The sequence below is a fragment of the Aythya marila genome (assembly GCF_965140915.1).
Source record: "Aythya marila genome assembly, chromosome: 19".
Lineage (NCBI taxonomy): Eukaryota > Metazoa > Chordata > Aves > Anseriformes > Anatidae > Aythya > Aythya marila.
The window spans coordinates 10943458-10970234 of record NC_139060.1 but is presented as its reverse complement, the minus strand read 5'-3'; the positions used below and the strand labels follow the sequence as shown (position 1 = coordinate 10970234).

The following is a 26777-nucleotide window of genomic DNA, read 5'->3' as shown; positions in this document are numbered from 1 at the left end:
ATCAACATCAGGTATTTTGTTCGGATTATTTGGTGACTCTTTATTAGTCCTTTCAAGTAGCCTTATTTTCACGTTTGACACTGTGGAAGGAAAAACACCCACAGGGAATTAACATTGCTAAGTATGGCAGCATGACACCAGTTAATTTTTATTTGGTCCAAGGAAAACAAGGCAAGTGTGCAGAACTAACAGCCAAATTTTGATTTTAAAATCATCCACAAATACACATACGGTATTCTTAAAAACCACACGTACATAAAGAATGAGTTTCATAGAGAAATCAATTAAGAAATCTGAAAAAGAACTTATTTCCAAAGTAAACCAAAAGCATGCTTAAGTATGACAGTTGTGTTCTAAATAAGTTTCACAGAAAAGAACAGAAAGAGGGCATTACCCACCAAAAGGGGTTACTAGAGTTATATGAGCTGAAAGATTGGTGGCAGAAGTATCCCAGGCAGTAATGGCTGCCAATTGCTGTCCTGGATTTCGAAAGCATTAAAGTAAAACAAAAGAAATCAAAACTTTGAGTAACAAAACTATTTTATAACATAAAATAAATCCTGTTGTGCCACTACTCTGTAGGCCTAAGACCAGAACCATTCAGCAGCAGAGTTAAAACAACATGGGATAGGTTTGTTTTGGGGTTTGTTTTTCTGTGCCACTTACCTGTCTGTATATATTTTGATTCTGCTAAAAACTAACACCAAAGGTCTCAAATGAACAGAAATATCCCATTTGGTCATATCCACATAAATACACACTGACGAAGACTACCACACTTCTTACTTTAAGAAAAAATATTATTAAAATAGAAAAGTTCAAGATTCAGAAAACCTATTCAAAAACAGGAAGAAAAAAAAAAAACAAAAACACAAAATTGCATTACAGTATCTTAACTACTGAAACTAGATTGGGTAAATAATGGAGAATGAAGAGATACTCTGTTCTCAACACATACTCAAAGTTCTACTCTTTTTCTTCCTCCTCTACATTTCCTCCCTTCTATGATACAATCATTTTAAACTTAGTCTGCCCCACTAATTAAATATCATAGCTTCCCTCTTACCACTTTCCTAAGCAATCTTCCCTCCTAGATCTGCTTTCCATCTTCAAACTTTGCCCTTACTATCCTTGCACTAGCCTAACAACTACTCCAGCATTCTTCTCCAGTTCAGTCCAGAGTGGGGAAGCTCACGACACTCACATCAGAAAGTAATAGAGATGCCTGGCTATCTATGCAAAAGAAAATTCTCTATCATCTACAGACTAAAAAGTAGGACCAGAAAGTGTAGCCAAAGAATAATCCTAACAAGATGATTAAAAAAAAGGTAAAGGAAATATATCACGGTATCAGAAATCATGCAGGAAGTCTGTTTGCTGTCCTTACCTATTGGTAAGCGATTTTTTTTGTTAGCTGGAGTGGTTGCAGGAGAGAGCTGTGGGGTATTGTACGGAGTCATTTCAAGGCTGCTGCTTTTCCCTGGTTTGTTCTGGGGCAAGTTTGCTAACAAGTTTTCCAGAGCCATCCGATCTTCCTTAAGTTGATCACTTGACATCACATTCCGCATAAAACCAACCTACAAGTTTAGAAGTAGCGTGGGCAAGAATTTCAGTGTGAATTATCAGCCCTGTTTATCCAGTCTGTAAACACAGGGGTGCAAGTTTATATTAATTCTATTTAGGAACTTAAGATATTACCAGACTCGTCAGCTGGCTGTATGTCATGTAAACCACTGTTCTACTCAGCCCCTCCAGGAGATTAACTGAAGACATTGGAGGAGTTTCAACTGCACGCCCATCAATAACTACATCCAGGAAAGCAGCAACACAGCTCTGCAAGGGAAGAAGTTTTGAAATGAAAGACCATTTACCAGTGGTTGAAAAGAACCTAAGTTATGACAAGAGCTAAATAGTTTACATAATAACATTAAGTTTTGCTTCCTACTTTTAACATCTTGGGATAAAATACCATGCATTATTAAACCCACTGAAAGGCAGGTAAGGAAAGTTTTAGTACTTCCTGCAATCCTTCTCTGCATTCAAAAGTACTACTTAAGTGTTCTTAGTTTTTGAAGTGTTTCATTGCAGAGCAGCAGTTTCAGATCATAAATACGAATTAAACTGTTTATGGCAAAGAAGCTGCCCTTTCCTAAAGGATCTGCTGAGCACAGATTAAAAGTGAAACAAGGAAGCATCACACAGTATCACTTTCTAATCTGACTGAACATTACCTGTACAATATATGTGTAACTTCACATGATGACTGAAGAGCATTTTTAATTAACCAAAATCTGGAAGTTACACAAGCAAATTAAGTGTATGGTTTTGTTTGTTTGTTTTTAATATATGACAGTACATCAAAAATCATTAGTTTTGTTGTTCTGATGAAGCTAATTGCTATGGAGGAGTCATACTAACATAAAAAGGCGAACAAAAAAGCAAAACAAAAACAGAACAGAAGTTCCTTGTGCTAACAAATTCCTTTTTAAACACTAGATTTCATACAAAAGTTGTCTGCAGATCTAAGTGTTTTCTTTCGCATCAGTAAAAAACTGACAGTAATTCAGCATTTCAGTTTAAAAGGTAACTTGCTTTAATTTCTTTTCTGTATTTTCTTTTAAGAAGTATGATTTCAAAGTAGAAGTGAGAATCCCTGAGCCTTAATTCTAGTACTCAAGATTTTGTTCCCAGCTCTGTGCAGCATTTAATCTGCTTTTCAGAACATGGAAATCCTAAGTTAACTGCTTAGCAAGTGCTTTGCAATGTCAGAAAAAAGAGGCTGCAGAAGGATGAAGTATAGACAGGAGAGTCTTGGTTTTTTTGAAGTCTGGACTCTTACTTTGTCAAATTTAGCAAGGTTGTTCTTCATACGTGGATCCCCCTCTTCGGAACCAGTCATTGCCAATTGCTGCAGAAGTCTCCCAACCTGAAATGACAAAAACTATGAGGAATAAGTATTGCAAAACATCATCACAATGGACCCTGTTACAAAAATTAGTTAAGGCAACTCCTCCGTTCTACGTTCATTTTAATGTAACACTAGAAATACTTTTGGTTGATTGGATAGTTTTGTGTTTGCTTTTAGGGTAGAAAAAATGCAAGCATATAAAAAAAAAAAAAAAAAGCAGCTGTTGCACTTAATAAGAAAATCTGCATGCATGGTATGCCATGAGTATCCATACTTCCTTCGCAGGAACAAAGCATGTTTGTTTTTACAACATGACCTAGATTCAACTCTCAATTCCGATTATCTCAAAGCTAGAGATTTTAAAAGGCTGTAAGTACTTTACTAAGTGTAAGTGGGGAGAAAAACAAAACAGGGAAAAGTCTAACTCTAGATCAGAGAATATGCTCCTTATTAATCACCAACTACAACCTACTCTCAGTTTTAAAGAGCCAATTGCAATCTGCTGCAACAGGCAAGCAGCGGCACTGGACGGGACTAACAACGTATCTGAAAACCAATGCAAGGCCCTGGCGGTAACAGTGTCGTGAGTAAACTTCACTGGAATGATTTTCTGTGGGGATCACTGTCCACTTCATAGACATTTAAAAATAGGTTTTGTTACTTGTGTGGGTCATATCCTCAGCCAAATGAGTCTCACTTAATGCCCGCAGCCCACACCTCTATACACTAGCATTAAATTGTCCAAGTATTCACACAGACAAAAATTTGCCGTGAGGGCTGGGGAATACTCTAATAAAAGAGTAGACAGCTACACAGTTACATAGTGGTCACTACTGCTTGACAAGAGGTTTTTTGTCAGAAAAATACGTAATTATTTTGTTAAATACCTGGCATAATACTTAACGTTAGAAAGAAGAGCACCGTGTTCGTTTATAGATATTCCAGAATTCATCTTACAGTCACATTTACACTTTATAAAAGCTATTATGAAGAATGGAAGCTAAGTACATTTGCAACTCTCGTAAGAGAGAAAGGAATACATCCTATAACATTTTAAAAGCAAATATTTTAAGCAAACAAGCAGATAAACTTTAGAACATGCCTTCTCAGCAATGACAAATATTGTATTAGCATTTATCTTGTTGATTGGAGGTAGAGCACTCTACCTTTAACACAGTACCACCCTGTTGCAGTAGAGAAAAAAAAAGGCCAAGGACATTTCTTTCAGATTTTTTTTTTTTTTTAATATTAGCTTAAAAGGAGTCATACCTGCATCAGATTAAATCTTGCCACCTCGTTTATGGGAGCATCAGAAATTATCCCGTACTGCTCTGGGTTAACAATCGCAGGACAGATGAAGCATGCTAGCAGGAGATCCGTGCACATTGCTCTGACCTCTCCGACCTCCAGCCTGTCTACACATGAGAGCGTTTTGTACATTTGTGACACGATCCATCGCAAGCTGTGTGGAAAACAGTACGTGTTTTGTTTGAGATAGCCTATGAATTTGTTCACCAAGGTCACCAGTTTGGCCTCATTGGAGTCGACCATCTCTTGAACTCTTTGCTTGAACTTTTCTGTGCCTTTCTCTCCAAACAACTTTTCCTGCTGTACCGGAGAGAATCTCTCAATTAATTTGTTTGGATCAGTTTCCAGGTGGTCTTCATCTTCAACCAGAAGCTGCATGATTGGCTCGTGTAAAGTTGCAGTAAGAAAAAGTTTTGCAGAAAAAAGTCCTTCAGAAAAAAGTTTGAATAAGATGCTGAACGCACAAGTACCTCGTCTCAACAGCCGCCTGGGGTTGTCACTTTCCTTAAGTTCAAATTCGATCAAGTAGCGAAGGACCTGGAGGAGGTAGCTCTCGTCCTCCTGCATGATGCAGTTGCCATAAATGGAAGTGAAGACTGTGTGGATGACGCCCTGTGTGTTGTCCTGGTTGAGCTTCTCTCCGGCAACCAGACAGGATGCAATAAGCCTAGGGTTCTCTCTCAGTCTGTTTAGGAATTCTCCATAAGCAGTCTCCTGAAATCCCAACTGCTTGTATCCATCCACAAACTGCGTGTCCTCCAGGATTTTTGCATGCTGACAGCATTCAGCAGGAGAAGCCTCAGCACTTTAAAGAAAAACACAGAGACAGTGTAACTCGTAAGCAAACAGGTTTACCAGAAGGCATCACCGGGTCAATCTGCTAATAAGGGTACCACCAAGGCAAAAAGTCTTCCCGTACAGTTAACCCAAACTATTGCCATGTTCAGGAACAAGGACAGTTTGCTCACATAAACTGTGGACAGAAGTAAAATACACACGTAAAATGGGGGTACCTTAAACAGACAACAAGCAAGCCTCAGGTGAGTCAGATACCCTAGTTTAGATTTGTTTTAAAACTTCACTATTTTTATAGTCAGCACAGCAATGGACTCGAGATAATAAGAGAAAAATCTGAGAGATTTGCTGCAATTCACAGAAGTTTAGAGTTTTTTCTCCCCACAAATTCTCCACCACCACCCTGCCAAGTCACCTTGTTATGATCAGTCTGTCCAAATTAATTCTTTGCTGCTTGGAAATCCATGCTGTGCGGTACAGCTTTTCAGCTGTCTTCAATACATCCGCATTGAGCCTTTGAATCAGCTGCTTTTCTGAGTTCACATACAGTCGTTCCTGCTTGAGGTGATGAGCCAGCGTGTGTATATCCAGCTTCACCATCTTTGACAGTGGACTACACAGCACTCACTGAAAGAAAAGGGGAAGAAAAAGGTGAATACCAACACTTCCAGGAACTAGTTTTGTTGGCCCCAATGAAGCAATAAGAAGGCTATAAGCTTAGCAGTAAATATGTCTGTGCATTCAATCAAGAATAAATATATAGTTAATGCTCAGAAAGCAAGTAAGACTCCCACACAGTCTGGAGTCCTAACACACACACACATAACCTGGCTCTGTTCAGCGAGCAAAAAGAGCAGCTTTAGGAAAGAGCAGACTACCACAGAACAACGCTGTTATCATTTGTAACACTGCCTGAAAAAACAAACAAAAAAACAACCAAACAGCGTGGGTCTTGCAGAAATACCACCTAACATACAAAGGATTTGGGCATCTCTGCGTGATGCAGTACCACAGCCAGTAAATAAGCAGAGACGTGTAAGCACTGAGTAACCGTGGCAAGTTTCACGCTGCTGTGCAGTTGGTTTTTGTTTTTTTGGTTTCTTTTTTTTTTTTTACTTCTCCAAACCACCATGGCAAACCTCAGGACCCGTGTACAAGAAAAAGGGAGCAGCAGCATCCATGGCTTTACAGTCCTCCAGAAAACGTAAACATGTTGACAGCTAACAACTGCTGCTGAAACACACCTCTGCAGATGAAGAACATCTCATTCGTTCTTATTACCAGTTTTTAAAAATTAATTATTTTGAAATCACACGAACATAGAAAGTAACAGTGCAAACAACTATCTTCACCTTCAGTGTCTGGCAGAGGGCTGAGAACAGCAGAGCTGTGACGCTGGTAGCTCGACACATACGGCGCTTCAGCAGGCTTCAGGCTGGCTCTAAAGAAAACATGCAGCACTGTCAAAGAAGAAAATAAAATCCCCCAAACCTACTTAAGCAAGATGCAGATGCTGTTCCTCTGTTGGGATACTGGTATGAACACAGCCTAACCTGAAAGGGGAAACTTCTTCCATGAGTACACCTATACAGTGCACTGCTCCCTAAAAAAAAACAAAACAAAACAAAACAAAAACTCTTCCCATTATGATTAGTATAAAAGGACAACAGCTGTATTCTCTACCCTTCCCACGCTGCACAACATTCACTCCGTGCCAGCGCTCAGGACAAGAGCTTTAAAAAGCAATTAGCCACACTTACGTACTCGGTAACGCACTGCAGAAGGCAAGGTTAGACAGACAGAGCAGCAGCAGCTTCAGCTGGTACTAATTCCGGAAAGTTGTTTATCAGATTACCTTATCAGTTTCTCACAAATAAAGAAGCTGTCCATAATTACCCAGTTACCTCGTTTAAAACTATCGTTCATCAAACCTGAAATGAGAGAAGCCTGCACGTAGTCGTATAAAAGAGAGCTTAGGAAATTTAGGTATCTGGCAATCTGATGTCTGAAGAAACAACAGGTACTAAATAACTCCTGCTATCTGCCAGCTATTTTTCAATCCCGGTAATCTCATTTCAATAGGAAAACACTTCATATTTCGTAAAGCTGCTCGGAAAGCTACTGAAAGCTGTGGCACGGTATGAAAAACTTATCACAGCAATTCAAGCAATTCCACTTTGTGACGCTCCACCGAAACCACAAAGATTGTGTGAGCTGACAGCTTCTAAGATGTTTTGTCCTGCCATCAGCGTGACCTAAGTTTATTAGGACCCAAGACAACCTCTGCCTTTGATAAATATGGGACTAAACATGGGATTGCTTCTCATGTTTAGAAGTCCTGGGAAAAATGTCATAAATCTTCAGGTACTGAACCTACAGAGTATGTGGTTTTGTACCGTGGCACACAGAAACAAGTGACACCTCCATTAAATATTTCTGCGATTCAGTTGACAGAAAAGAGATTAAGCCAAGCCACAGTTACTGCCAGTACACCAAATTCTCCCTCCTCCAACGCCTCCTGCTCAAGGTTATTTGCTCCTCCTAAGTCTAGCTACGCAAGACTCAACTTCCAAAGCAAGTTTGGGCAGATCTAATGTAGGCAGGGCAGGGCAAGGCAAAGCTGAAATCACTCCATCTTACTGAAAAAGAATTCCAAAGCAGGGCTGAACAACTTCCATACTAGCTTACCCCGATGAAAATCTCTTTTTCTTTGGTAATATTTACAGTAACAACTAACAAGCCTTCTGTATACAAGCTAACAACTCACCTCCCAACTTTGAGCAAAAACAAGCAAACACTTTTCAGCAGGAGAGTTCACCATGACCTCAGATCTACCCGCTGAACTCTCACGTTGCAATACTCACCATCTCAAAACAGGTCCAACACGCACAATGCATTTCAACCTGCTACAGTGGCTGTCAATACTAACCTGAAACTCTTTCTTCAAGTTTGTGTCTTTGAACGTGGCTGCTCTGCAGCCAACGCGCAGCACAGTGCCTACGCAGTAAGATCTACGTGCAACGAGCTCCTCGTTTCCCATGCCCCTAACAGGGCTTATCAGGAGTGCTCAGGCTCGGCTGGCTCCTGAGCTGTCAATTGCGGTATGATTGCATTGCGCAAAAATCCACAGGAGCACGCAGCCAGGCTAAAATGTGCTCCGGCTGCCTGTGCTGTTGGAAAGAGGGGTTCCCCTTACATAATGAGTCATACTAATTAACTTTCAGTCAGAAGAACTTGAAGTCACTGACAAAAACAACCCGTTCCCAGCCTCCTGTCTTGAGACCAGTTCCCATCTTCACCTCGAAACGTCCCAGCGCTGCAATCCACCGTAAAGGGGGGCTGTCAGCACAGCCTGCACGCTCCAGGACCTGACGCATCACAAACCTTCACCTATGGCACCTCAAGCGCTCTGGAACCCCCCCCAGAAGGAGCAGCCCCTAGGAGCATTTCCTAAAATCACCGTCCTGGCTGCTGCCCGTTTTTCGGAAGCGCAGCATTTGGGATTTCACGGACTGACCGTGCCGTGCCCCCCTCCATCATCTTCAAACCGCAGCTCCCACCCGTGAGTCAGCTGCATCGCCCTCCACAGCAGCCTGCTGCCTGTCCTAAGCCGAGCATCACGTCTCGGGCTGGGAGCTGCTCCCGGCGGCACCGCCAGCTCTTCCCTCGCAGCACGGTATCATGACTTTGCAAGAACAAGCACAGACACTCGCTCGGTCGAGCTCTCCAGCGCTCAGACCCTATCAGAAAGGATTAAAAACCCAAAACAAACAAAGCAGGAAGTCCCGGCGCTCTGCGAGCCGCGAGTTGCGAAGCTCCGGAACGCGAAAGGCGCCGCGCTGCCGGGGCCGCCCCCCGCCCCCCGCCCGCTGCCCCCGCCGCGCCGAGCAGGGAGGGGAGGGCCGCGGGGCAGCCCCGAGCCGCAACCGGGGCCGGGCCCCAGCCGCCCCCCTCGGGGCCAGCCCGGCCGCGCTGCCCCTGCCCCTGCCCCTGCCCCCGCCCGGCACCTCCTTCCCGGCGCGCTGCCTTCCTCCCGCTCGGCTCCCGGCAACGGGCAGAGCTCGGCCAGGCCCGGGCTGCCGCCCGCCTGCCCTCCCGCCGCCCTTCCTCTTCCTCTCCCCTTCCGCTCCCTTCCTCCCCTTTCCTCTTCCTCCTCCTCCTCCTCCTCCCCCGCCGCCCCTCAGCGCGCCCCTACCCGGCCAGCGCCCCGGCTCCGCCGCCGCCCGGCTCCCGCTGCGGCCCCGCGCCCGGCGCGGCACTGCGCAGGCGGCGGGCGGCGACACCGCGCTACTGGGACGCGGGGCCCTGGGACTTGTAGTCCCGACGCCCGGGGCCCCGCTCCCAACGGCCCCGGCCCGGGCCCTTCCCCCGAAGCAGAGCCGGAGCGTGCGGCAAGGGCCCGGGCGGGCACCCGGAGCCTGCCCCGTGCGGAGCAGCGCGGCCGGGCTAAGAAACAGGCGCAGGGCCCGTCCCCTGCCCGGCCTCAGGCAGCGCGGAGCCGTGCCCGGGGCCTCACGACGGGGCCCAAAGACCGCCGAGGGCACGGCCTGACGGGCAGCGAGCACAGCGCTGGGCCTGCCGGCCCCACGGGCACGGCTAAACCTCCGCATGTGCCTCTAGGCTGGTGTTTGCAGGAGTGCTAGGGAAAACTAGAGAGCTGGACACCACTTGGTAAATGAGAGTGTGTCCCGACACAGAATTTAAGCTTATTCTCCAAGAAGAAAAAATAAAGGGAATCACAGGCACCCCAGCAGGGCCATTTGCAGTGTGACAGCAGCAGGCTCGCAGGGAGCTCACCCGGGCACAGCCCCTGGTCACAGCGCGCGGTGCCAGCTGTACCCACGGCTCCTCACGTCCCAGGGCTGACGGGCTCCCAGGTGCCCTGTGGGTCAGGATGGGGCATCCAGGCCTCAGCACGGGGCCGGTGGTGGTTTAGGTGGGAAAGCAAATCCCTGAGTCACCGCAGCTGCTCCTCTGTGCCTAAATTGTCTGTGAAGCTCCTCCAAGGGCCAGCTCAGCACCAGAGCCACCCATTTACGCTCTGTATCTGTCATTCTCTGAGCTATTTCGTGTGTGCCTCCTCCTTACTGGCACAGGCACCGCCTTGCATTTTCCCCGCTGATAACAGAGAACGCCTCACGTCGTTGATTTCTAAAAAGCCAACTGATGCTTTACAACCAACCACGGCAAACCGAACTACAGCAAAAAAACGTTTATCGAGCCTGCACACACACCGTGTCGGCCAACTGCTGCGCCTGGTCCCACGCAGCCGGCTGCCAGCATCGCCCCCAGCAGCACCGCAGGGGCCGGGGGCGTTGGCGGCCTCGCTCCCCCAGGGAAACAGCGCCCAGCCCGAGGCCTGGGGGCACGAAGCCGCCCCCTCGGCTGCACGAGGCCCCCTGGGTACCAGCCGGGGGCATTGGGCACGGCTGTGCTGGGGCCGCCCGCCGGCCACCTCAGTCACCGCACACGGGGCGAGCCCTGCCCGCAGCCGGCCCCGCGCTCCGTGCGTCGCCCCCCGCCGCTCCCTCACGGCGCGGCCCGAGGGGAGCCAGCACCCGCACGGCCCCGAGGCACCGCCCGAGCCCCCGGCCCGGCCCCGCCGCTGGGCTCCGGGGCAGGGCTCCGGGGTGCCCCCCCCCGCCGGTCCCGTCCCGCCCGGTGCCGGCCCTGAGGCGCGAGGCGCGGCGAGCGGGGCGGGGCCGCGCGGTCACCATGGAAACTTCCAGAACGTCCCCCCCGGCCCCGCCGCGACGGCGTCCCGCGGCCAATGGGCGCCCTCCGCTTGGCTCACGCTTCTCCGCTGATAGGCCCGCGGCGCCGGGGCACGAACCAATCGCGCGGCGGGAGGGGCGCGCGCCCGGTGTGTCAGAGCGGCCGCGCGGTCGTCGCCAATCGCGGAAGGCCAGCTTAGTGGCAGCCGACCAATGGGCGCGCTCCAGCGAGGGCTCCGCAGCCAATGGCGAGCCTCCACGCAGGAGTAACGGAGGGTATATAAGGGCGGCCGGCGCGGCCTGGGCGCTCAGCGGCAGTTGGCGGCGCGGCGCGGTCGGTGGCACGGTACGGACGGGACGGGGATGGGGGGGGGGCCGCGGCCTAAGTTGGGCCTGGTCTGGGCCTGGCCGGGGGGTGGGTGCCGGGGCGGGGGGTACGCGCTGGGGGCCGGAGCGGCCGCGCCCCGCACGTGGCGCCTCCATTTTGTGACCTTTTGGGCTCCCGGCAGGGCGGCGAGGGGCGAGCGGCCGGCATGAGGCACCTCCTGTGGGCGCTGCTGCTGCTGGGCGCCGCGCGGGCGGACGACGAGGAGAAGAAGGAGGACGTGGGCACGGTGGTGGGCATCGACCTCGGCACCACGTACTCCTGGTGTGTGGGGGGCTGCGGCCGGGCGGGGGTTGGGGGTTGGGGGCCTGGGAGAACGGCTGGGGGGGGGGGGGGAGGGAAACGGCAGAGCACGGGGAGGGGGAGGGGAAGAGCGGAACTTGGGGGGGAGGGGAGGGAGGGGAAGGCCCCTGTGCCGCCTGACGGCTCCGCTTCTCCCGCAGCGTGGGCGTTTTCAAGAATGGCCGGGTGGAAATCATTGCCAACGACCAGGGGAACCGCATCACCCCGTCCTACGTGGCGTTCACGCCCGAGGGGGAGCGCTTGATCGGGGATGCCGCCAAGAACCAGCTGACGTCCAACCCCGAGAACACCGTGTTCGATGCCAAGCGGCTCATAGGCCGCACCTGGAACGACCCCTCGGTGCAGCAGGACATCAAGTACTTGCCCTTCAAGGTGCGCCTGGTCACAGGGTGGTGGATGGAGGTGGGGGGGGTCAGATGAACAGGCTGCAGATGCTGCCTGCTTTCTCTCCTGCTTGAGAAAAGCAAGGCCTTTAAATCAGCGGTTTTTATGAGCAACACTGTGGCTTTTATAGTTTTCTATTCAGATCAACGCTCTTAAAGGATTTAGTGATTCATCAGAGAGAAAGAAGCAATCTGACAGTTAGGAATAACTTCAAGAATTGCTGGAATATATGACACTGTCTCTTTCTTCTCAGGTTGTTGAAAAGAAAGCCAAGCCCCATATTCAAGTTGATGTTGGCGGTGGACAGACAAAAACATTTGCTCCTGAAGAAATTTCAGCTATGGTCCTGACAAAGATGAAGGAAACCGCAGAGGCTTACCTGGGGAAGAAGGTGAGCTGAGTGCTGCTAACAGGAACTTAAGGCAGAGGTGCCTTATGAAACTGAAGATAACTGGGCAGAATCTCAGGGTTAAGCTTGCTGTCATAAACTTTGTTCGGTGCTTAGGTGGCTCAGCTGATTGTGGGGGTTTTACATAAGGAACAATGGGCTACTTGTTCCAGGCACTGCTGCGCTCATTTCTGAGGTGTGTAGCTTGTCCTTTATTTTTCTGATAATCTCCTCTTGCTCTTTCTGCAGGTTACCCATGCAGTTGTTACTGTGCCAGCCTACTTCAATGATGCTCAGCGCCAGGCCACAAAAGATGCCGGTACCATTGCTGGGCTGAACGTGATGCGGATCATCAACGAGCCGTGAGTAGCCAAAACAGCTCTGCCTGCAGGGTGTCTGGGGGTGGGGCCTGGTGATCAGTCTGCTGAACTTGTTACTCCCTAAACAGAACAGCTGCTGCTATTGCCTATGGATTGGACAAGAGAGAGGGTGAGAAGAACATCCTCGTGTTCGACTTGGGTGGTGGGACTTTTGATGTCTCCCTCCTCACCATTGACAATGGAGTCTTCGAAGTTGTGGCTACTAATGGAGACACTCACCTGGGTGGAGAAGATTTTGACCAACGTGTTATGGAACACTTCATCAAACTCTACAAAAAGAAGACCGGGAAAGATGTCAGGAAGGATAATAGAGCTGTGCAGAAACTCAGACGGGAAGTGGAGAAAGCAAAGCGAGCCTTGTCATCTCAGCATCAAGCCAGAATTGAAATAGAATCATTTTTTGAGGGAGAAGATTTCTCTGAGACACTTACTCGTGCCAAGTTTGAAGAACTGAACATGGTAAGCTTAGAAAATGAGTTAAATTGCCTCAGCCCCTCCCAAAATTGCTGCTGGTGAATGCACAGGACTTCACATTGTGCCTTTGTTACACTTCAGCAGAATGCAAATAACTTAGTTCAAGTAGCAAGTTATTTATATTCTAAAAAGCAGAAAGCCATTGCTTCCTGGGGCATCTGGGGCTGCACACGTTACTGACAAATAAGTTCTCATCGAGGCTGAACACAGCCTTGGTGAGCTGACTCGGTAGTTCTTAGTACCCTAAGCCTGGGACTAGGCATGTGGGAATAGAGGCTCACTGTCTGAACTCTTGTCTTTCCAGGACCTGTTCCGTTCTACAATGAAGCCTGTTCAGAAAGTTCTGGAAGACTCTGACCTGAAGAAGTCTGATATTGATGAGATCGTTCTTGTCGGTGGCTCTACTCGCATCCCCAAAATACAACAACTCGTGAAAGAGTTCTTCAATGGCAAAGAGCCTTCTCGTGGCATTAATCCAGATGAGGCTGTAGCCTATGGTGCAGCTGTTCAGGCTGGTGTTCTCTCTGGGGACCAAGACACAGGTAATTAAATCTTTAGGTAATTGCATCTTTACTGTCACTCTCAAGAGTGACTGAAGAGCGGGTACTGTTACTGCCAAATAGTGGTGGATGTGAATTTCCTGAGTTCTGTATCAGCCTCAGACTGCTGCAATGCACTCCCTCAAAGAGGAGCTGAAGTCGCTCACATTCTGCCCCTTGATCTGTTCTTTGCAGGTGACTTGGTCCTGCTTGACGTGTGTCCTCTGACCCTTGGTATTGAGACAGTTGGAGGTGTGATGACTAAACTGATCCCAAGAAATACTGTGGTTCCCACAAAGAAGTCTCAGATTTTCTCTACAGCTTCTGACAACCAGCCAACTGTGACAATCAAGGTCTACGAAGGTAAGTGCTGCCCGTGTCCCCTGCAGCAGCTGGGATCTCACAGACTCACTGTCTGCTAGGCAGCCAGCTGCAGGTACTCCCAGATGCACACACCTATCCCTGGCTGTTACCAGACCGAGGCAGCTCTGAGCAGCATCAACGGCTGCTCTGCAGATCAGTTCTCAAAAGATCAGCTCTTAAACATGGTTACTCCATGGTTGCATTCTGAAGAGCTCCTCTTTAGAGTAAGAAGAGGTGATAGTGTAGGCATCAAGATGAATGTCGAGGTAGAATTTAAAACCTCAGCTTTGAAAAGCACGTAGCTTAATGCTAGTGGTTTTGCAAAAAATGCAAACCACAGGTAGCAAAGAAAACTGTCTAATTGTGACCTATCTAATTGTGTAATTGTGTCTTCTAGGTGAGCGTCCCCTCACCAAGGATAATCATCTTCTGGGAACTTTCGATCTGACGGGAATCCCTCCTGCTCCTCGTGGTGTCCCACAGATTGAAGTTACCTTTGAAATAGATGTAAATGGGATCCTCCGCGTCACAGCTGAAGACAAGGGCACTGGGAACAAAAACAAGATCACAATTACGAACGATCAGAATCGGCTAACACCAGAAGAGATTGAGAGGATGGTTAACGATGCTGAGAAGTTTGCAGAGGAAGACAAAAAGCTTAAGGAACGCATTGATGCCCGGAACGAGCTGGAGAGCTATGCCTACTCTCTGAAGAACCAGATTGGGGACAAAGAGAAGCTGGGTGGCAAGCTGTCATCTGAAGACAAAGAAACAATAGAGAAGGCAGTAGAGGAAAAGATCGAGTGGCTTGAAAGCCACCAAGATGCGGATATCGAAGACTTCAAATCAAAGAAGAAGGAGCTAGAGGAAGTCGTTCAGCCCATTGTTAGCAAGCTCTACGGAAGCGCAGGCCCCCCTCCCTCCGGTGAAGAAGAAACAGCAGAAAAGGATGAGTTGTAGATACTGGCATCCCTGAATGTTGTGTGTATATATTGGACTCAGGAACACTTGTTTAAAATATTGAACTCTTAATTTGGAATGTAACTTTGAATCTTCACTTGTGAGTGGAGCTGGAAATGCTAGCCCAAAGTGGCTGTTTACTGCTTTTCGTTAGCAGGTGTTTGTCTGGGGAGGGAAGGGTAGCGGGGGGGGCGTGTAAATGACAACAGGGGTGTAGAAGTACTGGCCATGGAAACGTTCTATTTAACAACTCGGTCATGTGAATTTGGTGTAGAGCTTTTCTACCTGAAGTGACCACAATAAATTTGTTATTTACACTGGATTTTTGTAGCTTGGACTTGCTGTCACCTAGCAGCAGCTGCTCCTCATGAGGGGACAGAGGGGACCTTAGGGGTGGGTAACCACTGACACAGTGCCTCAGGGTGACACTGCCCTGGGAGGGGGTAAGCTGTAGCAGCTCTGCTGGCCGCCAGGAGCTGAGCTTTGGCTGCAGGGCTTAATGCAAAGAAAGCTGCCAAGGAAAGGGGCTGGCGAGAGCTGTGACCATGCTGCTGGTGGCTGCTGAAAGCTGGGTTCAGGCCCCTTCTGTACAAGGAGCCTGCTCCACCTGTGGGGAAGTGCTCAGCAACCAGCTCCAGGAGTCTGACCCCTGCCCAGGGTTGGGTGAGACTCACCCTCACCTGCTGCTCCTGGAGTGCGGCTGTGTGAGCATGGGGGAGACTCAGCTCAAAGCTCGCTCACAAGGCCTGAACCCCAGCTGCAGCAGGCTCTGAAAAGCAGCTTCTTGAAGCTCAGCCTCCCTCAGTGATGACAAAGCCTCTCACCTTGCAGGAACAAAGTCCAACTCCTCTGCCTCTGTGGTGTTTTCCTTGGGGTGGGAGACAGGTGGCCCTACACACTCATTTTCACAGTAGTGGCAGCTAAACCCCTTTATTTAAACCCCTTTAAGTACCCTTCAGAAAGCCGTAGGTAACAGCGCCCTGCAGGTCTCCGTGGCCAAGCAGGATGCTGAGAGCTGCCCAGCAGCGCCGCGCAGCCTCTGCCTCTCCCCAGCCAGCGCCGTGTTCCGGCTGCTGAGGCTCTTCCGCAGCCTCGCCAAGGGACGGGAGCTGTGAGCGCAGAGCGAGCGGCTGTACCCGGCTGGGAGCACGGAGCCACCCCTGACAGCAACACCGCGTTTATTGCAGGGCAGGGCCTTGCTCAGCCACTGCTACAAAACCTTCCCAGGCCCGCCTACCCGCACGCTACTCGATCAGGGTCACCAGGCAGTCCCTGAACATCTCCCCTTGCGTGTCCATTCCCCCAAACACAAACAGCAGATGCGGGGCTGGGTCCTCTCCACAGCCCTGCTCCTCCTCCTCCTCCTGGCTCCCCAGCAGGAGGTCAGCCTTGCCCCCCGCCGGCTCCTCTTCGGCTTCCTCTCCCGCAGCGCCAGGGCTGCCAGGGGCCCGCCAGGGGATGACGCACATGGCGTGGTCCAGCCTCGCAGCGGGCAGCGGGGACTCAAAGCGCAGGAGCGTCCACCGCTGCTCCCCTGCAGAGCAAAGAGAGGCGGTCGCAGCATAAACAGTGCTTCGGGCTCAGAGAAGCGTTGCTGGAGCGGTGCCATCACCGTGGACCAGTCCGCACCATTACACAGCCCTAAAAACCAGCAGAGAGGCAGCCGCAGCGTTTGGCCTCGTGCTGGCACAACCCCAGGGCAATGACACCGACTGCGGAGAAGATGAAGCCCGGGAACCGAGGGCTGTTTGCAGACACTGCGTTTACCGCCCCGCCCTGAGGTCTCCCTACCCGTGTGGTATTTGTGCGTGGTGTCCAGGGCCCCGGCCGGGCCCATGCCCCCGAAGATGTACACGTGGTCCCTGAGCACTGCTGAGGCGTGCGACGCCCGTCCCCCTGGGACGTCACCGCTGGCTGGTACCTTAACCCACGTCAGGTCTGCTGTGGGAGGAAAACAACACAAAAATAGTAATGCTCAGCAGGACTGAAATATTTCATGGCAACTGCCCAAAATCATAGGTTTCCTTTATTTTAAAAAGGGTTCCTGTAGGATTTTGCTTTTCTGAGCTCAGGAAATAATTGTTACGTGTTTAAAAGAGAAAGCAAAGCCAGCTGCAGACTACTTCATACTACTCTGCAAAAAGCAGCAGAGCAAGATGTGGCAGCACATGACCTCACCTTCCCTGCCCACCACACTTCAGTGATCTTTTAGTGAAAAGATCTCCCTGAGAGCAAAGTGCACCACCACAGCTCCTGCTCCGAGGAACCTGCATCCATCCTTACCTGTATCGATGCAGAACAGATCATCGTAGAAAACATCGCCAGCTAAACCGCCGTGTATGAGGAGTTTGGTCCCGACTGCGACCATGACGTGCCCGTGCCGGGGGGATGGGGGATCGCCGTGGGTTTTGGGCTGGGACCAGGTACAGATGGCTGCAACAGAGCACGGCCATGTGAGGGAACGGCTCTGGGGCTCCCCAAACCAGCGGTGCCGCAGCCTTGCTGATGCCTCCCTTTGCTGCATGCGGGGCCAGAGGAGTGAACAGAGCAATAAGGGGTACAAGGCAGGGGCCCAGTATTTGTGTATCCTTGAGGAGCTCAGAACGCAGACCTGCAGCCCAGAGGCTGCTCATTTCCACCCTTTGACAACAACCCAGAGGTACCTGTGTCGAACACGTGAAGCTGCTGGTCTTGGACGGGTTCTGCTCCCTTGTCTCCCCCTCCGAAGACGTACAGACGGTCCCCGACAGCTGCCAAGGATGCGTGGAACGTCCTGGGCAGTGGCGAGGTGCCAGCCACCGCAGGACTCTCCCAGGTTCCTGTTTCTGATTGAGACGTTTCATTAAGAAGGCAACACAGCAGGGGGGTGGGGACGGAGAACACCCCCGGGCCTGAGCCAGGGCTGCCCGCTGCCACCAGCCCACGGCCCCAGCCCCCACGCCCTGCCGGTGCTGGTCACTCACTGGGGTCCAGCGCCTGCACGCAGCTCCTATTCCCGGCCTGGTCGGCGCCGCCGAAGACCCAGAGGCGCGGGGGGCGGCGGGGGGGCAGGAAGGTGGCGTGCTCATAGCGCGGCCGCAGCCCGCTCCAGCCGGCCTGGGCCCAGCGCAGGGACCCTGCGGGCACCGCCGGCGGCGTCAGAGCCGTGAGGGCCCCGTGGGGTCCCCGTGGGAGCCCCGTGAGGGCCCCGCCGCCCCCTGCCCCCGGCGCTCACCCAGCTCCAGGACGTGCGCGTCCGCGAAGGCGCCGTCGGTGTCGGCGCCGCCCAGCAGCAGGACGCGGCCGGGCCGGGCGGGCAGCAGGAGGCAGCCGGGCCCCACGCGCCCGCTGGGCCCCGCGCCGCGAGGCCGCAGCCGGTACCTGCGGGGAGGCGGCGCTCAGCGGCGGGGGAGTACAAGGGGGGTACCGGGGGGATACCGGGGGGGTGCCGGGGTCTCCGCTCACCACTTGGCCGCCTGCGGGCGCTGCCCCGGCTCCAGCGGCTCCAGCGGCGCCCCCATGCTGCGGCCGGGCCGGGCGCTGCCTCGCCGCCCTCCCGGGGGCCGCCGCCGGAAGCGCTCCCCTCCCCCTTCCCCTCCCCCTCCGCTTCCGCTTCCGCTCGGCGACGCCGCCCGGAAGCTTCGCGCTCCGCTTCCGGCCCCGAGCCGCCGAGCCAAGATGGCGCCGCTGGACCTGGACAAGTACGTGGAGATCGCGCGGCTCTGCAAGTACCTGCCCGAGAACGACCTCAAGGTGCGGGCACCGCGGCCGGGCGGCCACCGGGAGCGGGGCGGGCACCGGGGCGGGGCGGCGGCGGGCACCGGGGGCTGCTGGCGCCGCCCCTGACCGTGCCCCGCCGCGCCCCGCAGCGGCTGTGCGACTACGTGTGCGACCTGCTGCTGGAGGAGTCCAACGTGCAGCCGGTCTGCACGCCCGTCACGGTGTGCGGCGACATCCACGGGCAGGTAACGGCCCCGCCGCGCCGCACGGCGCCGGCCTCAGCGCCCGGTGCCGGCCGCCCGCGCTGAGCCCCGCGCCCTCCCCGCAGTTCTATGACCTGTGCGAGCTGTTCCGGACCGGCGGGCAGGTGCCGGACACCAACTACATCTTCATGGTACGTGCGGCCCCCCCCGCCCCGCCCCGCCCTGCTCCCGGTGCCGCTGCAGGCGCGGCGGCCCCAGCGCCCACCCGGCGGCCGGAGCCCGTTCCCCCCGGGCGCGTCCCTCGGGCTCCGGGTGCCTCCGGGTTCCTGCCGGGAAGCCCTGCCCCGCCTCCCCGCCCCTGTCTGTGCGTTCACCGATGTGTTTTTGACTTGCAGGGTGACTTTGTAGATAGAGGTTATTATAGTCTCGAGACTTTCACTTACCTCCTTGCACTAAAAGCTAAGTGGCCTGATCGTATCACACTGTTACGGGGCAATCATGAGAGCAGGCAGATAACGCAGGTGTATGGATTCTACGGTAAGTGCTCACCCAACGCTGTCTGACTGGGGGTTGGCGTGCCGGGACCCAGTGCCTCACCTCTCCCTTGGGAACCCGCTTTGAACGCGGCACTGCGTGGGGCTTTTCCAGAACCGGGGGGAAATGGACTCAATAAACCTTTCACATTGTCAACGTGGTTGTTGTGCTCGTGAAGTAGAGGTGTTCTAGGCCAGACCTCACCCACCCCTCCCTCCAGTGTCTGTGTTTCTGTTTGTGCTTCTGTTTGGCAATGCGCTTCGGTGTCTGAATGAAAGGTTCTGCACCAAACCCTGCTGTTACTGTAACTCTCCCTGTGTATAACCAAAAGTGTCCGTGTGTGGAGTTTGCTGTGGAGGCTGTTTATTTATTGTCAGCAGTTCCCGTTTGGGAAAGCCCCGGACAAGAAGCGAGCAGCAGAACGACTGCTCGAAAATCTGGGGGAATTGAGTTGCTTGGAAAATTATTTTGTTCTGTGGTGTGAGGCTTTGGTAAAATGTGAGAAATCCTGGGAAGTAGCGTAACGCCTGCAACAGGGAGCAGAGAGCACGGGCTGTGACGTGCGTCCGGCTGGGTGACTGCCACCCAGAGCACCAGTAAACGTTCTCCAGTCAGCTCAAAAGAGACATTTGTCTGCCAGCTTCAATGTCACGTTGTACGGCTCTAACCAAAGCTGCCCTCGAGCCGAGGGGTCTGTGGGAAGCAGGGAAAGCGTCGGCTGCTTGTGCCCCCGGTGTCTGCGCGTGGTGCTCTGCAAGCAGAGCGCTGCAGGCACCGGGGGCTGCTCCCTGCTGCTGGATCCGCTGCTGCTGCTGCTCCTGACCGGGGTTTTGTTTGCTTGTTGGCTGCTTGGGTTTGTGTTCTGTGTTTTTGTTGTACGCCTGACTTTCCAAGTTCTGTTGTGTTGCCTCTGACCTTACTGCCTGAACTTCTGATCTGCTGAGAAGGAAAAACTTGTCTATTTAACAGATGAGTGCCAAACCAAATACGGCAATGCTAACGCGTGGAGGTACTGCACCAAAGTCTTTGACATGCTCACAATAGCAGCTGTAAGTGTAAACGCCCCAGGAACGCCCCGAGCAGGTCATCTACATGCGACCTCCAGCACTGGTGGCCGCTAGGGGTACCCCGGCAGCGTGCTGGGTTTGACTGAAATACTGAGTGTTTTGCGTGCCTTTCCCCAGTTAATAGACGAGCAGATCCTCTGCGTGCACGGCGGTCTGTCTCCAGACATCAAGACGCTCGATCAGATCCGAACCATTGAACGCAATCAAGAAATTCCTCACAAAGGCGCCTTCTGTGACCTGGTGTGGTCGGACCCGGAGGACGTGGACACGTGGGCCATCAGCCCGCGGGGGGCAGGCTGGCTGTTCGGAGCCAAGGTGACGAACGAGGTGAGGGTGCTGCCGCGCGTAACTGTGGGTGTGAGACGCTGCTTGGGGGCTGCCTCGGCATTTACCATGGCGGTGAGTGGATTGGGGCACTGCGAGGGGAACTGGCCTCGTGGGGGAGCTGCAAGGAAGCTGTGGAGGAGGAGGAGGTTTGCTCATGCCTTGTTGTTGTCCCTTTAAGCCCACTTGAAAAGAGCCAGCTGTTTGATCCTAATGGCAGAGAGAGAACTGCCAAAGGACAGAACGCTGAGCTGGGAGAAGACAAAGATACCTTTTCCTTAACAATTCTTCACGTAACTTTTGTTACTTTGCAAAGCAGCGAGCAGACTTCTCGAGGCTCGGACGTTTTGATGTTCCCAGGCTTCTGAGCCAGCGATGGTACAGAAGCCTTGTGCTGCCCCTTTTTTCTGGGGCCTTCCTACAGAGGAAGGGCTGACATCTCTGGCAGCGCAGCCTGAGGCATCCCGACTGCCTCTGAAATGGGTTGAAAACCCCAGCATGCACCAAGAGAGGTTTGCTCGTGGCACTGTTGGCGCTGCGCTGCCCCTGCTGTGCTTGGGGAGCCAGACCCCAGTTCTGCTGCCACCTCTTGGCGCAGGGGCACCCTCGCACTGGCGTGGGCAGCACTGCCTGCTGCCGGGCAGGCTGGGAGCATCTGCGCAGCCTGAGCTTGACGCAGGGCTGGGAAAGAGAGAAGCCTCGGGGCGGGTTTGTGCAGCAGGGCTGCAGCTGGGGGCTGCCCAGAGGCTGTGGGCGCCGGGCACAGCGTGCGGAGCGCTCAGGTTCCTTTTCCCCCGCAGTTTGTCCACATCAACAACCTGAAGCTGATCTGCAGAGCGCACCAGCTGGTTCACGAAGGCTACAAGTTCATGTTCGACGAGAAGCTGGTGACCGTGTGGTCCGCCCCCAACTACTGCTACCGCTGCGGGAACATCGCCTCCATCATGGTGTTCAAGGACGTAAACACGAGGGAGCCCAAGCTGTTCCGCGCCGTGCCCGACTCGGAGCGCGTCATCCCGCCGCGCACCACCACGCCGTACTTCCTCTGAGCCCCCCCCCCCCCAATACATTTTTATTTCGCACTTTGCTGCCCCAACGCTGCCTCCTGCCTCTGTTCCCGTTCCGTCGCCGAAACCGGGGCGGGTCCCGGCCCCCCCGGGGAATTTCAGAGCCCGAGGCCCGGCCCCGGCTCTGCCCGGGTGCGCTCCGGGCTCACACCGGGGCCGGGGGGGAGGGAGGGTCCCGGCGGCCGGGTCCCGGTCCCGGTCCGGGTTCCGATTCCGGTTCCGGCTGCCGGTTCCAGGGGGCGGGTTCCGGTTCCGTTTCCGGCGGGCGGGTTCCGGTTCCGGCGGCTCCCGGTTCCGGTTCCGGCATGGCGCGGAGCACGCTGTCGTCGCGCTTCCGCCGCCTGGACGTGGAGCGCTTCGACGGGAGCCGCTTCGAGGACGAGCCCGAGGAGGCGCCGCCGGCAGAGCCCGAGCCCGGCCCCGAGGCGGAGGCGCTGCTGCGGCGGTATCCTTGGCGGCGGGGGGCGGGGGGAACGGGGCCGCGCCCGTTGCGCTCCTTGACTCGCAGCAACGCAGCGGGGACGCGCTGAGGGCCCTGCACGCCGCCCTGCGCAGCGCCACGCGCCTGGCAGCCAGCCCCGACACCAAGGTGAGGGAGGGGAGGGGAGGGGAGGGGAAGGGGAAGGGACCCGAGCCGCAGCGGGCCGGCCGTGCCCAGATGAGTGGCCGGGGGGGTCGGGGGGAACACAGCAGGACAATCGGGCGTAACGCGCGGGGTTTGGCGCAGCTCAGCGGGCAGCTCGCTTTGGTGGCTCCTCTGAGAAAACGGCATCAAAAAGCCCGCTGTGAAAGGCCTCCCCTTCTGCCTTCTCCCTGCATGAAGTGAAGGACGTTCGCCTGCCCGGTACAACAAACAAACCAACCGCCCTCTCTCGCAGCCGCTGCTCCCCTGAGCGCGCCCAGCACGGTGCGGGGGCTGCGCCCGGCTCTGATGTCGTTTTCCTTCCCTTCGCAGGAGCAGGCGCAGGGAACCATGCTGAAAGTGCTCATGGCTTTTAAAAGCAGTGAGATAGAACAAGCGGTGAACTCCTTAGACGGAAACGGCATTGACTTGTTAATGAAGTATATTTATAAAGGATTCGAAAAGCCAACAGAAAATAGCAGTGCAATATTACTCCAATGGCACGAAAAGGTAGGTGTCCCCGCCGGTGCCCTCTTGGCACAGCCACGGTCAGCACGGCACCGCCAGGGACAGTCCCTGGGAGGAGAAGTGTGAGGGCAGGAGAGCCCTTCCCGAGGAGTGCAGTCCTTGGTCTTGCATTTTATCTTGTGTCTCTTTGAGCTTTTTAAGCATTTACCTGCATTTCAGAGCTCTCCTCAGCCAGGGAGAGGTGAGTCTTGTGGCAGGGCAGCGACTGCAGCAGGAGGTGTTGCACCTTCTAACACGTGCGGTGGTTTCGCCCACCAAGGAGCGAGAACTGGGAGCGGAGCTGTAACTGGCAGGGTTCTGCTGGTTTCTTGTAGCTGAGTGTGTGGCTGGGGGGGGCTCAGGTCTGACCCTGCCATCAGCCGGGTGCTTTCAGCACAGACCCAGCTCACTGGGATCTCGTGAGCCTGCCTTGTTTGTGCAGGGAGGGCTTCTGCCATCTCCGGAAGGATTCTGGTGGCAGCCGTAGTGGTGCTGCCGGCTGTTCCTGTGAGTTGCTCGTAGCGAGGTAGGGGAGGGCACAGGGAGGACAGGAGTGCTGACAGCTGACGGGTTTTTGTGCTGGGCGAGGCACCTGCAGCAAGTGTTCTGCAGACGCTACTGCAACTACTTCAGATGCCCCCAGCTGCACAGGTTTTAGCTGCAGCACTGGCTGCCAGCACCTCTCCGAGGGAAGACAACCCACAGAACGCTGCAGTTCAGGGAGCTGCCTGCGCCGTGGCACAGCCTGCTGCTGAGGCCCGTGGCATTTTCCTAAAGCGCGCTGCCTTCCTGTGATACGTTCAGGCAGAAGTGGTGTAATGGTGACTCCAGCCATTGGCAGCTGTCACAAGCCTCACAGAACAGTGACAGGGGAGGAGGAGGAAGAGGAAGGTTCTCGGGAAGGAACAAGTTTCTGCTTGACTTGTTTTTTGTTGTTCTTTCTACTGGGGCCTGGTTTTGGGTAACCGTGGGTTGGTGCTCCCAGTGTGTAACATTGCACAATACTGTCCTGACTGGAAAGAAGTCAGTGTTCAGAGCGTGTGGCCACCTGTAAGCATCTCTTCCTTCTTGTTTTGAAAGGAACAAGGTGAGGCAGAAGTAGGCTGGGCAGTATTTAAAACTTTGCCTTTGTCCCGCCTCTTGGCAGTGCTTGCTCAGCCTGGAGGCAGCTGCATGAGTTAAGCGAGGGATGCGCACGGTGTGTGTGATGGAACACTGCACCGACAGAACGCTGCCCAGCCTGCAGAGAACAGCGCGGTTCGGGGTCTCAGTGGAACTTTCAAATGCCTGCAGTGCCTGCACGGGGGCTGGCTGTGTGACTGGGAGTAACGCCTCTCTCCTTTCCCATCCCCACAGGCACTAGCAGTAGGTGGACTAGGTGCCATAGTAAGAGTTCTTACTGCAAGAAAGACTGTTTAAAGACTGTTAACGAACCACGATGACGATCAGGTTTGGACCCAGAAGAAGGAATTAGCTGAAACAACACCAGTCCATCCTTATTAGAGATTGCAATCTACTGAACTACTCCGGGAACCTCCTCTTGGAATGCTTTTAACCTTAAAGGTGGGGAAAGAACAAAGGTATTCCTGTATATTCTGACCACCAAATACAGGAGCCAAGACATTCTCCTGCTCCCTTTAAAAGGCAGAGGGAAGGCAACCTCCTGCCTGCTGTTACTGTAAGTGAGCAGGTGTTCTCAGATGCTGCTTAATCTAAGTGTGGTGATAGCAGATCCTGGCTGTGCTGCTTAGTTAAGAGGGCCTTAGCGGATGCAAGATTCTGACAGCTTATGAATGGGAGAAGTGGTTACTAGAAAGATGGTTTTGTGTGCGTGCACACATACAGATGGATGTGGTCAAAGGACTAGTTGGGCCGTGGGGTTGGTTTCATTGTAAAGTGCCTGCTGCGTTAATAAAGTTCTTCGATCATACAAGTTTAGTAACGTATTTTTGGCTTAATCCTAAGCATGACACATCCAAAACCAGTACAGCAATTCTAAGCAAAGGGCCCGCCTCTACAAGAGTGCTCTGCTCTCCACTTCCTTACAAAGTTTGGCATTAAATTACTACAGGTGCAGCTATTCAAACCAGCATCATCTCCAGCAGCAGTTCGGAGCAGCCCAGGTAGGAGCGTTGGTTGCAGTGTCCCTAGGGGCTCAGTTTGCAGTGCAGAGTCTGGGCCTTGCTTCTTTTGGCACAGCCCTGCCTGCTCCACCTGAAGCAGCTGCGAAGGGAGGCTGTATTCTCTTCTGTCTTTGTTTTTATCAGCTCCTAAAAGTGCAGCAGCAGCTGTCCCTGGTGAGATGAGTTTAGGAAGCACTCTGCCTCATTCCTGACCTAATTCCCTACAAGAAACAGAGGCCTTAATTACCTAACTACCCCTTCTTATGATGGGCAGGTGATAAATGGTGTTTCATGCTTTAAGCCTCTCAATTTTAATTAGCTACAGCATCCCAGGGGACATAACCAGGACTATAAAGAAATCAAGATTAGAGTTTTAATCCAAAATGTATTGCACCACAAATTTCATAGTGTTTCAATACAATCCATATTTACAGCATAGAAGGAAAGAAATCCATTGGCCATAGAAAGGATTGTGTATACCACTGTTCCTATACAAGGGAAAGTGCATTAGCTTTTTTTTTTTAGTACACCACACACACACACCATTCTTGCTCTGGTATCTGAAGAAAATTCAACACTTGAGAACTAGTTGTTACGGTAAGTTGATCCTGTATGAGCTTTGGGAAGTGTTAGTCAGTCTGTTATCTACGACACGTATCACGCTTTCTTCTAGGGTACCTGTCCTGCATTTGTTACTATTCAGCAGTAACTTTTCAACCCAGGCTCAACTTAAACCAATCTGTCATTAAGCAGGCATCAGCACGAGAGAATCCTGTCCCTTGGCCTTGGTCCCACAGAAACAGGACAAGGGGACATTCTAAAGGAAAAGGCCCTCCCCAGAACCAATAGGGTTATCAGCCTGCCCCCACTTTGTTTCAATACAGGAGCAGCTGATAAAAAGTATATTTCTGATTGTCTGTTTTCATTATTAGAGTTGTACTCTTCCCCTAAACTTCCCTACTCTATACAGTTAAGTGCCATGGATCAAAAGTTGCTAGACTCTGTTTTGACAAGTTTAATGTACTAAGAAGTCCAGGTGGTTTTACTAAACTTAAATTGAGCCTAGCTCTAAACTGAGGAGTATCACCTGTGCCAAGGTAATAGCTACTGTGAGCTCCTATGTCTTATATATGGCTACTTAACCAAAACTGAAGATTTGCAGCAGATTTACTGCTCTACCAACTTGACCTCATGTAGGATACTTTCATCTTCACCACAGCGCCCGTGTGCATGGGAGCAGTCCACGTGCTGAAACTCAGCACTGCCTCTGGACTGCCACCACCAAGGTCATTCAGACCCCTGTTAGCAAACAAAGTTAAAATTCTGAACAGTGACCTTATTTTCACTGAGGACAGGTGGAATTTTCTTGACTGCATTTAACATTGTTAGTAACATGAACCTCATTGTAAGAGAATTATCAGAATTGCAGCCTGCTCAAATTTTGTACATGCATAGTTTTTTGAAAATATATCCAAATTTTAAGGAGCCAGACTGATTGCTGCTTCCTCTTTTCATCTAGATTGCGTGGTGGTGTTGTAACTAAAGGGCAAAATTGTGCTTCCAGTCTGTGCCAGCTTGGTCCCCTCTTCCTAAGGCAGAAGGAAGCAACCTGCTGGAACCAAGATCTATTAAGAGTTGAATTTTGCCCTCAAAACCAAAAACCTCATAAGCAGCGTTCCTTTTACCATGTAGCTAGGACACAGTTAACAGCCCACTACATGTTCATAACA

General features: G+C 52.6%; 5 protein-coding genes across 17 annotated transcripts in view; 3 read left to right on the top strand and 2 right to left on the bottom strand.

Annotated features, from left to right (window-relative positions):
- GAPVD1 (GTPase activating protein and VPS9 domains 1) overlaps positions 1 to 9252 on the bottom strand; it is a 28547-nt gene extending 19295 nt beyond the window's left edge. For 6 of the 12 annotated variants that reach the window (XM_082775740.1, XM_082775741.1, XM_082775751.1 and 3 more), the window contains exons 1-7: positions 9207 to 9252; positions 6364 to 6452; positions 5427 to 5638; positions 4178 to 5021; positions 2840 to 2926; positions 1699 to 1833; positions 1388 to 1577 (exon numbers count right to left, since the gene is read on the bottom strand). In XM_082775740.1, coding sequence (XP_082631866.1) covers positions 1388 to 1577; positions 1699 to 1833; positions 2840 to 2926; positions 4178 to 5021; positions 5427 to 5611 — 1441 coding nt within the window. In that variant the 5' untranslated portion in view covers positions 5612 to 5638; positions 6364 to 6452; positions 9207 to 9252. The other 6 variants (XM_082775744.1, XM_082775748.1, XM_082775747.1 and 3 more) reach the window with 6 other exon arrangements.
- A 1459-nt stretch (positions 9253 to 10711) lies between these two features.
- On the top strand, positions 10712 to 15223 carry HSPA5 (heat shock protein family A (Hsp70) member 5). The gene is made up of 9 exons (XM_082775983.1): positions 10712 to 11071; positions 11235 to 11374; positions 11554 to 11785; positions 12051 to 12188; positions 12435 to 12547; positions 12634 to 13024; positions 13344 to 13581; positions 13774 to 13941; positions 14339 to 15223. Exons 1-9 carry the CDS (start codon positions 10727 to 10729, stop codon positions 14899 to 14901), a joined length of 2328 nt encoding a protein of 775 aa, XP_082632109.1. The 5' UTR covers positions 10712 to 10726; the 3' UTR covers positions 14902 to 15223.
- A 133-nt stretch (positions 15224 to 15356) lies between these two features.
- On the bottom strand, positions 15357 to 18461 carry RABEPK (Rab9 effector protein with kelch motifs). 2 transcript variants are annotated; one of them, XM_082775986.1, is made up of 7 exons: positions 18346 to 18461; positions 18116 to 18261; positions 17865 to 18017; positions 17565 to 17726; positions 17185 to 17334; positions 16693 to 16842; positions 15357 to 16435 (listed from the first exon to the last, which is right to left on the bottom strand). In XM_082775986.1, the coding sequence occupies exons 1-7, from the start codon at positions 18399 to 18401 to the stop codon at positions 16146 to 16148; spliced, it is 1107 nt and encodes a 368-aa protein (XP_082632112.1). In that variant the 5' UTR covers positions 18402 to 18461; the 3' UTR covers positions 15357 to 16145. The 2 variants fall into 2 exon arrangements, with proteins under 2 accessions (XP_082632112.1, XP_082632113.1); XM_082775987.1 differs by having other exon boundaries at positions 16693 to 16839.
- Positions 18462 to 18474: 13 nt separating this feature from the next.
- PPP6C (protein phosphatase 6 catalytic subunit) lies at positions 18475 to 21820 on the top strand. The gene is made up of 7 exons (XM_082775988.1): positions 18475 to 18633; positions 18750 to 18845; positions 18929 to 18994; positions 19199 to 19340; positions 20307 to 20386; positions 20522 to 20731; positions 21529 to 21820. The coding sequence occupies exons 1-7, from the start codon at positions 18559 to 18561 to the stop codon at positions 21775 to 21777; spliced, it is 918 nt and encodes a 305-aa protein (XP_082632114.1). The 5' UTR covers positions 18475 to 18558; the 3' UTR covers positions 21778 to 21820.
- Positions 21821 to 22052: 232 nt separating this feature from the next.
- ARPC5L (actin related protein 2/3 complex subunit 5 like) lies at positions 22053 to 24854 on the top strand. Its single transcript, XM_082775989.1, has 4 exons — positions 22053 to 22240; positions 22312 to 22384; positions 22751 to 22927; positions 24281 to 24854. The coding sequence occupies exons 1-4, from the start codon at positions 22101 to 22103 to the stop codon at positions 24341 to 24343; spliced, it is 453 nt and encodes a 150-aa protein (XP_082632115.1). The 5' UTR covers positions 22053 to 22100; the 3' UTR covers positions 24344 to 24854.
- The last annotated feature ends 1923 nt before the right edge of the window (positions 24855 to 26777 follow it).

What these genes read in the sequence shown, in the direction of transcription:
- ARPC5L (XM_082775989.1), top strand. Translation starts at nt 22,101, where the DNA reads ATGGCGCGGAGCACGCTGTCGTCGCGCTTCCGCCGCCTGGACGTGGAG. An exon ending in CAGCCAGCCCCGACACCAAG is followed by an intron (nt 22,385 to 22,750) that starts GTGAGGGAGGGG and finishes TTCCCTTCGCAG; the next exon opens with GAGCAGGCGCAGGGAACCAT. An exon ending in TACTCCAATGGCACGAAAAG is followed by an intron (nt 22,928 to 24,280) that starts GTAGGTGTCCCC and finishes CCATCCCCACAG; the next exon opens with GCACTAGCAGTAGGTGGACT.
- PPP6C (XM_082775988.1), top strand. Translation starts at nt 18,559, where the DNA reads ATGGCGCCGCTGGACCTGGACAAGTACGTGGAGATCGCGCGGCTCTGC. An exon ending in ACACCAACTACATCTTCATG is followed by an intron (nt 18,995 to 19,198) that starts GTACGTGCGGCC and finishes TTTGACTTGCAG; the next exon opens with GGTGACTTTGTAGATAGAGG. An exon ending in ACATGCTCACAATAGCAGCT is followed by an intron (nt 20,387 to 20,521) that starts GTAAGTGTAAAC and finishes GCCTTTCCCCAG; the next exon opens with TTAATAGACGAGCAGATCCT.
- HSPA5 (XM_082775983.1), top strand. Translation starts at nt 10,727, where the DNA reads ATGGAAACTTCCAGAACGTCCCCCCCGGCCCCGCCGCGACGGCGTCCC. An exon ending in CTCGGCACCACGTACTCCTG is followed by an intron (nt 11,375 to 11,553) that starts GTGTGTGGGGGG and finishes CTTCTCCCGCAG; the next exon opens with CGTGGGCGTTTTCAAGAATG. An exon ending in ATGCGGATCATCAACGAGCC is followed by an intron (nt 12,548 to 12,633) that starts GTGAGTAGCCAA and finishes CTCCCTAAACAG; the next exon opens with AACAGCTGCTGCTATTGCCT.
- RABEPK (XM_082775986.1), bottom strand. Translation starts at nt 18,401, where the DNA reads ATGGGGGCGCCGCTGGAGCCGCTGGAGCCGGGGCAGCGCCCGCAGGCG. An exon ending in CGCCCGCAGGCGGCCAAGTG is followed by an intron (nt 18,262 to 18,345) that starts GTGAGCGGAGAC and finishes GCCTCCCCGCAG; the next exon opens with GTACCGGCTGCGGCCTCGCG. An exon ending in GCTTCACGTGTTCGACACAG is followed by an intron (nt 17,335 to 17,564) that starts GTACCTCTGGGT and finishes GCTCTGTTGCAG; the next exon opens with CCATCTGTACCTGGTCCCAG.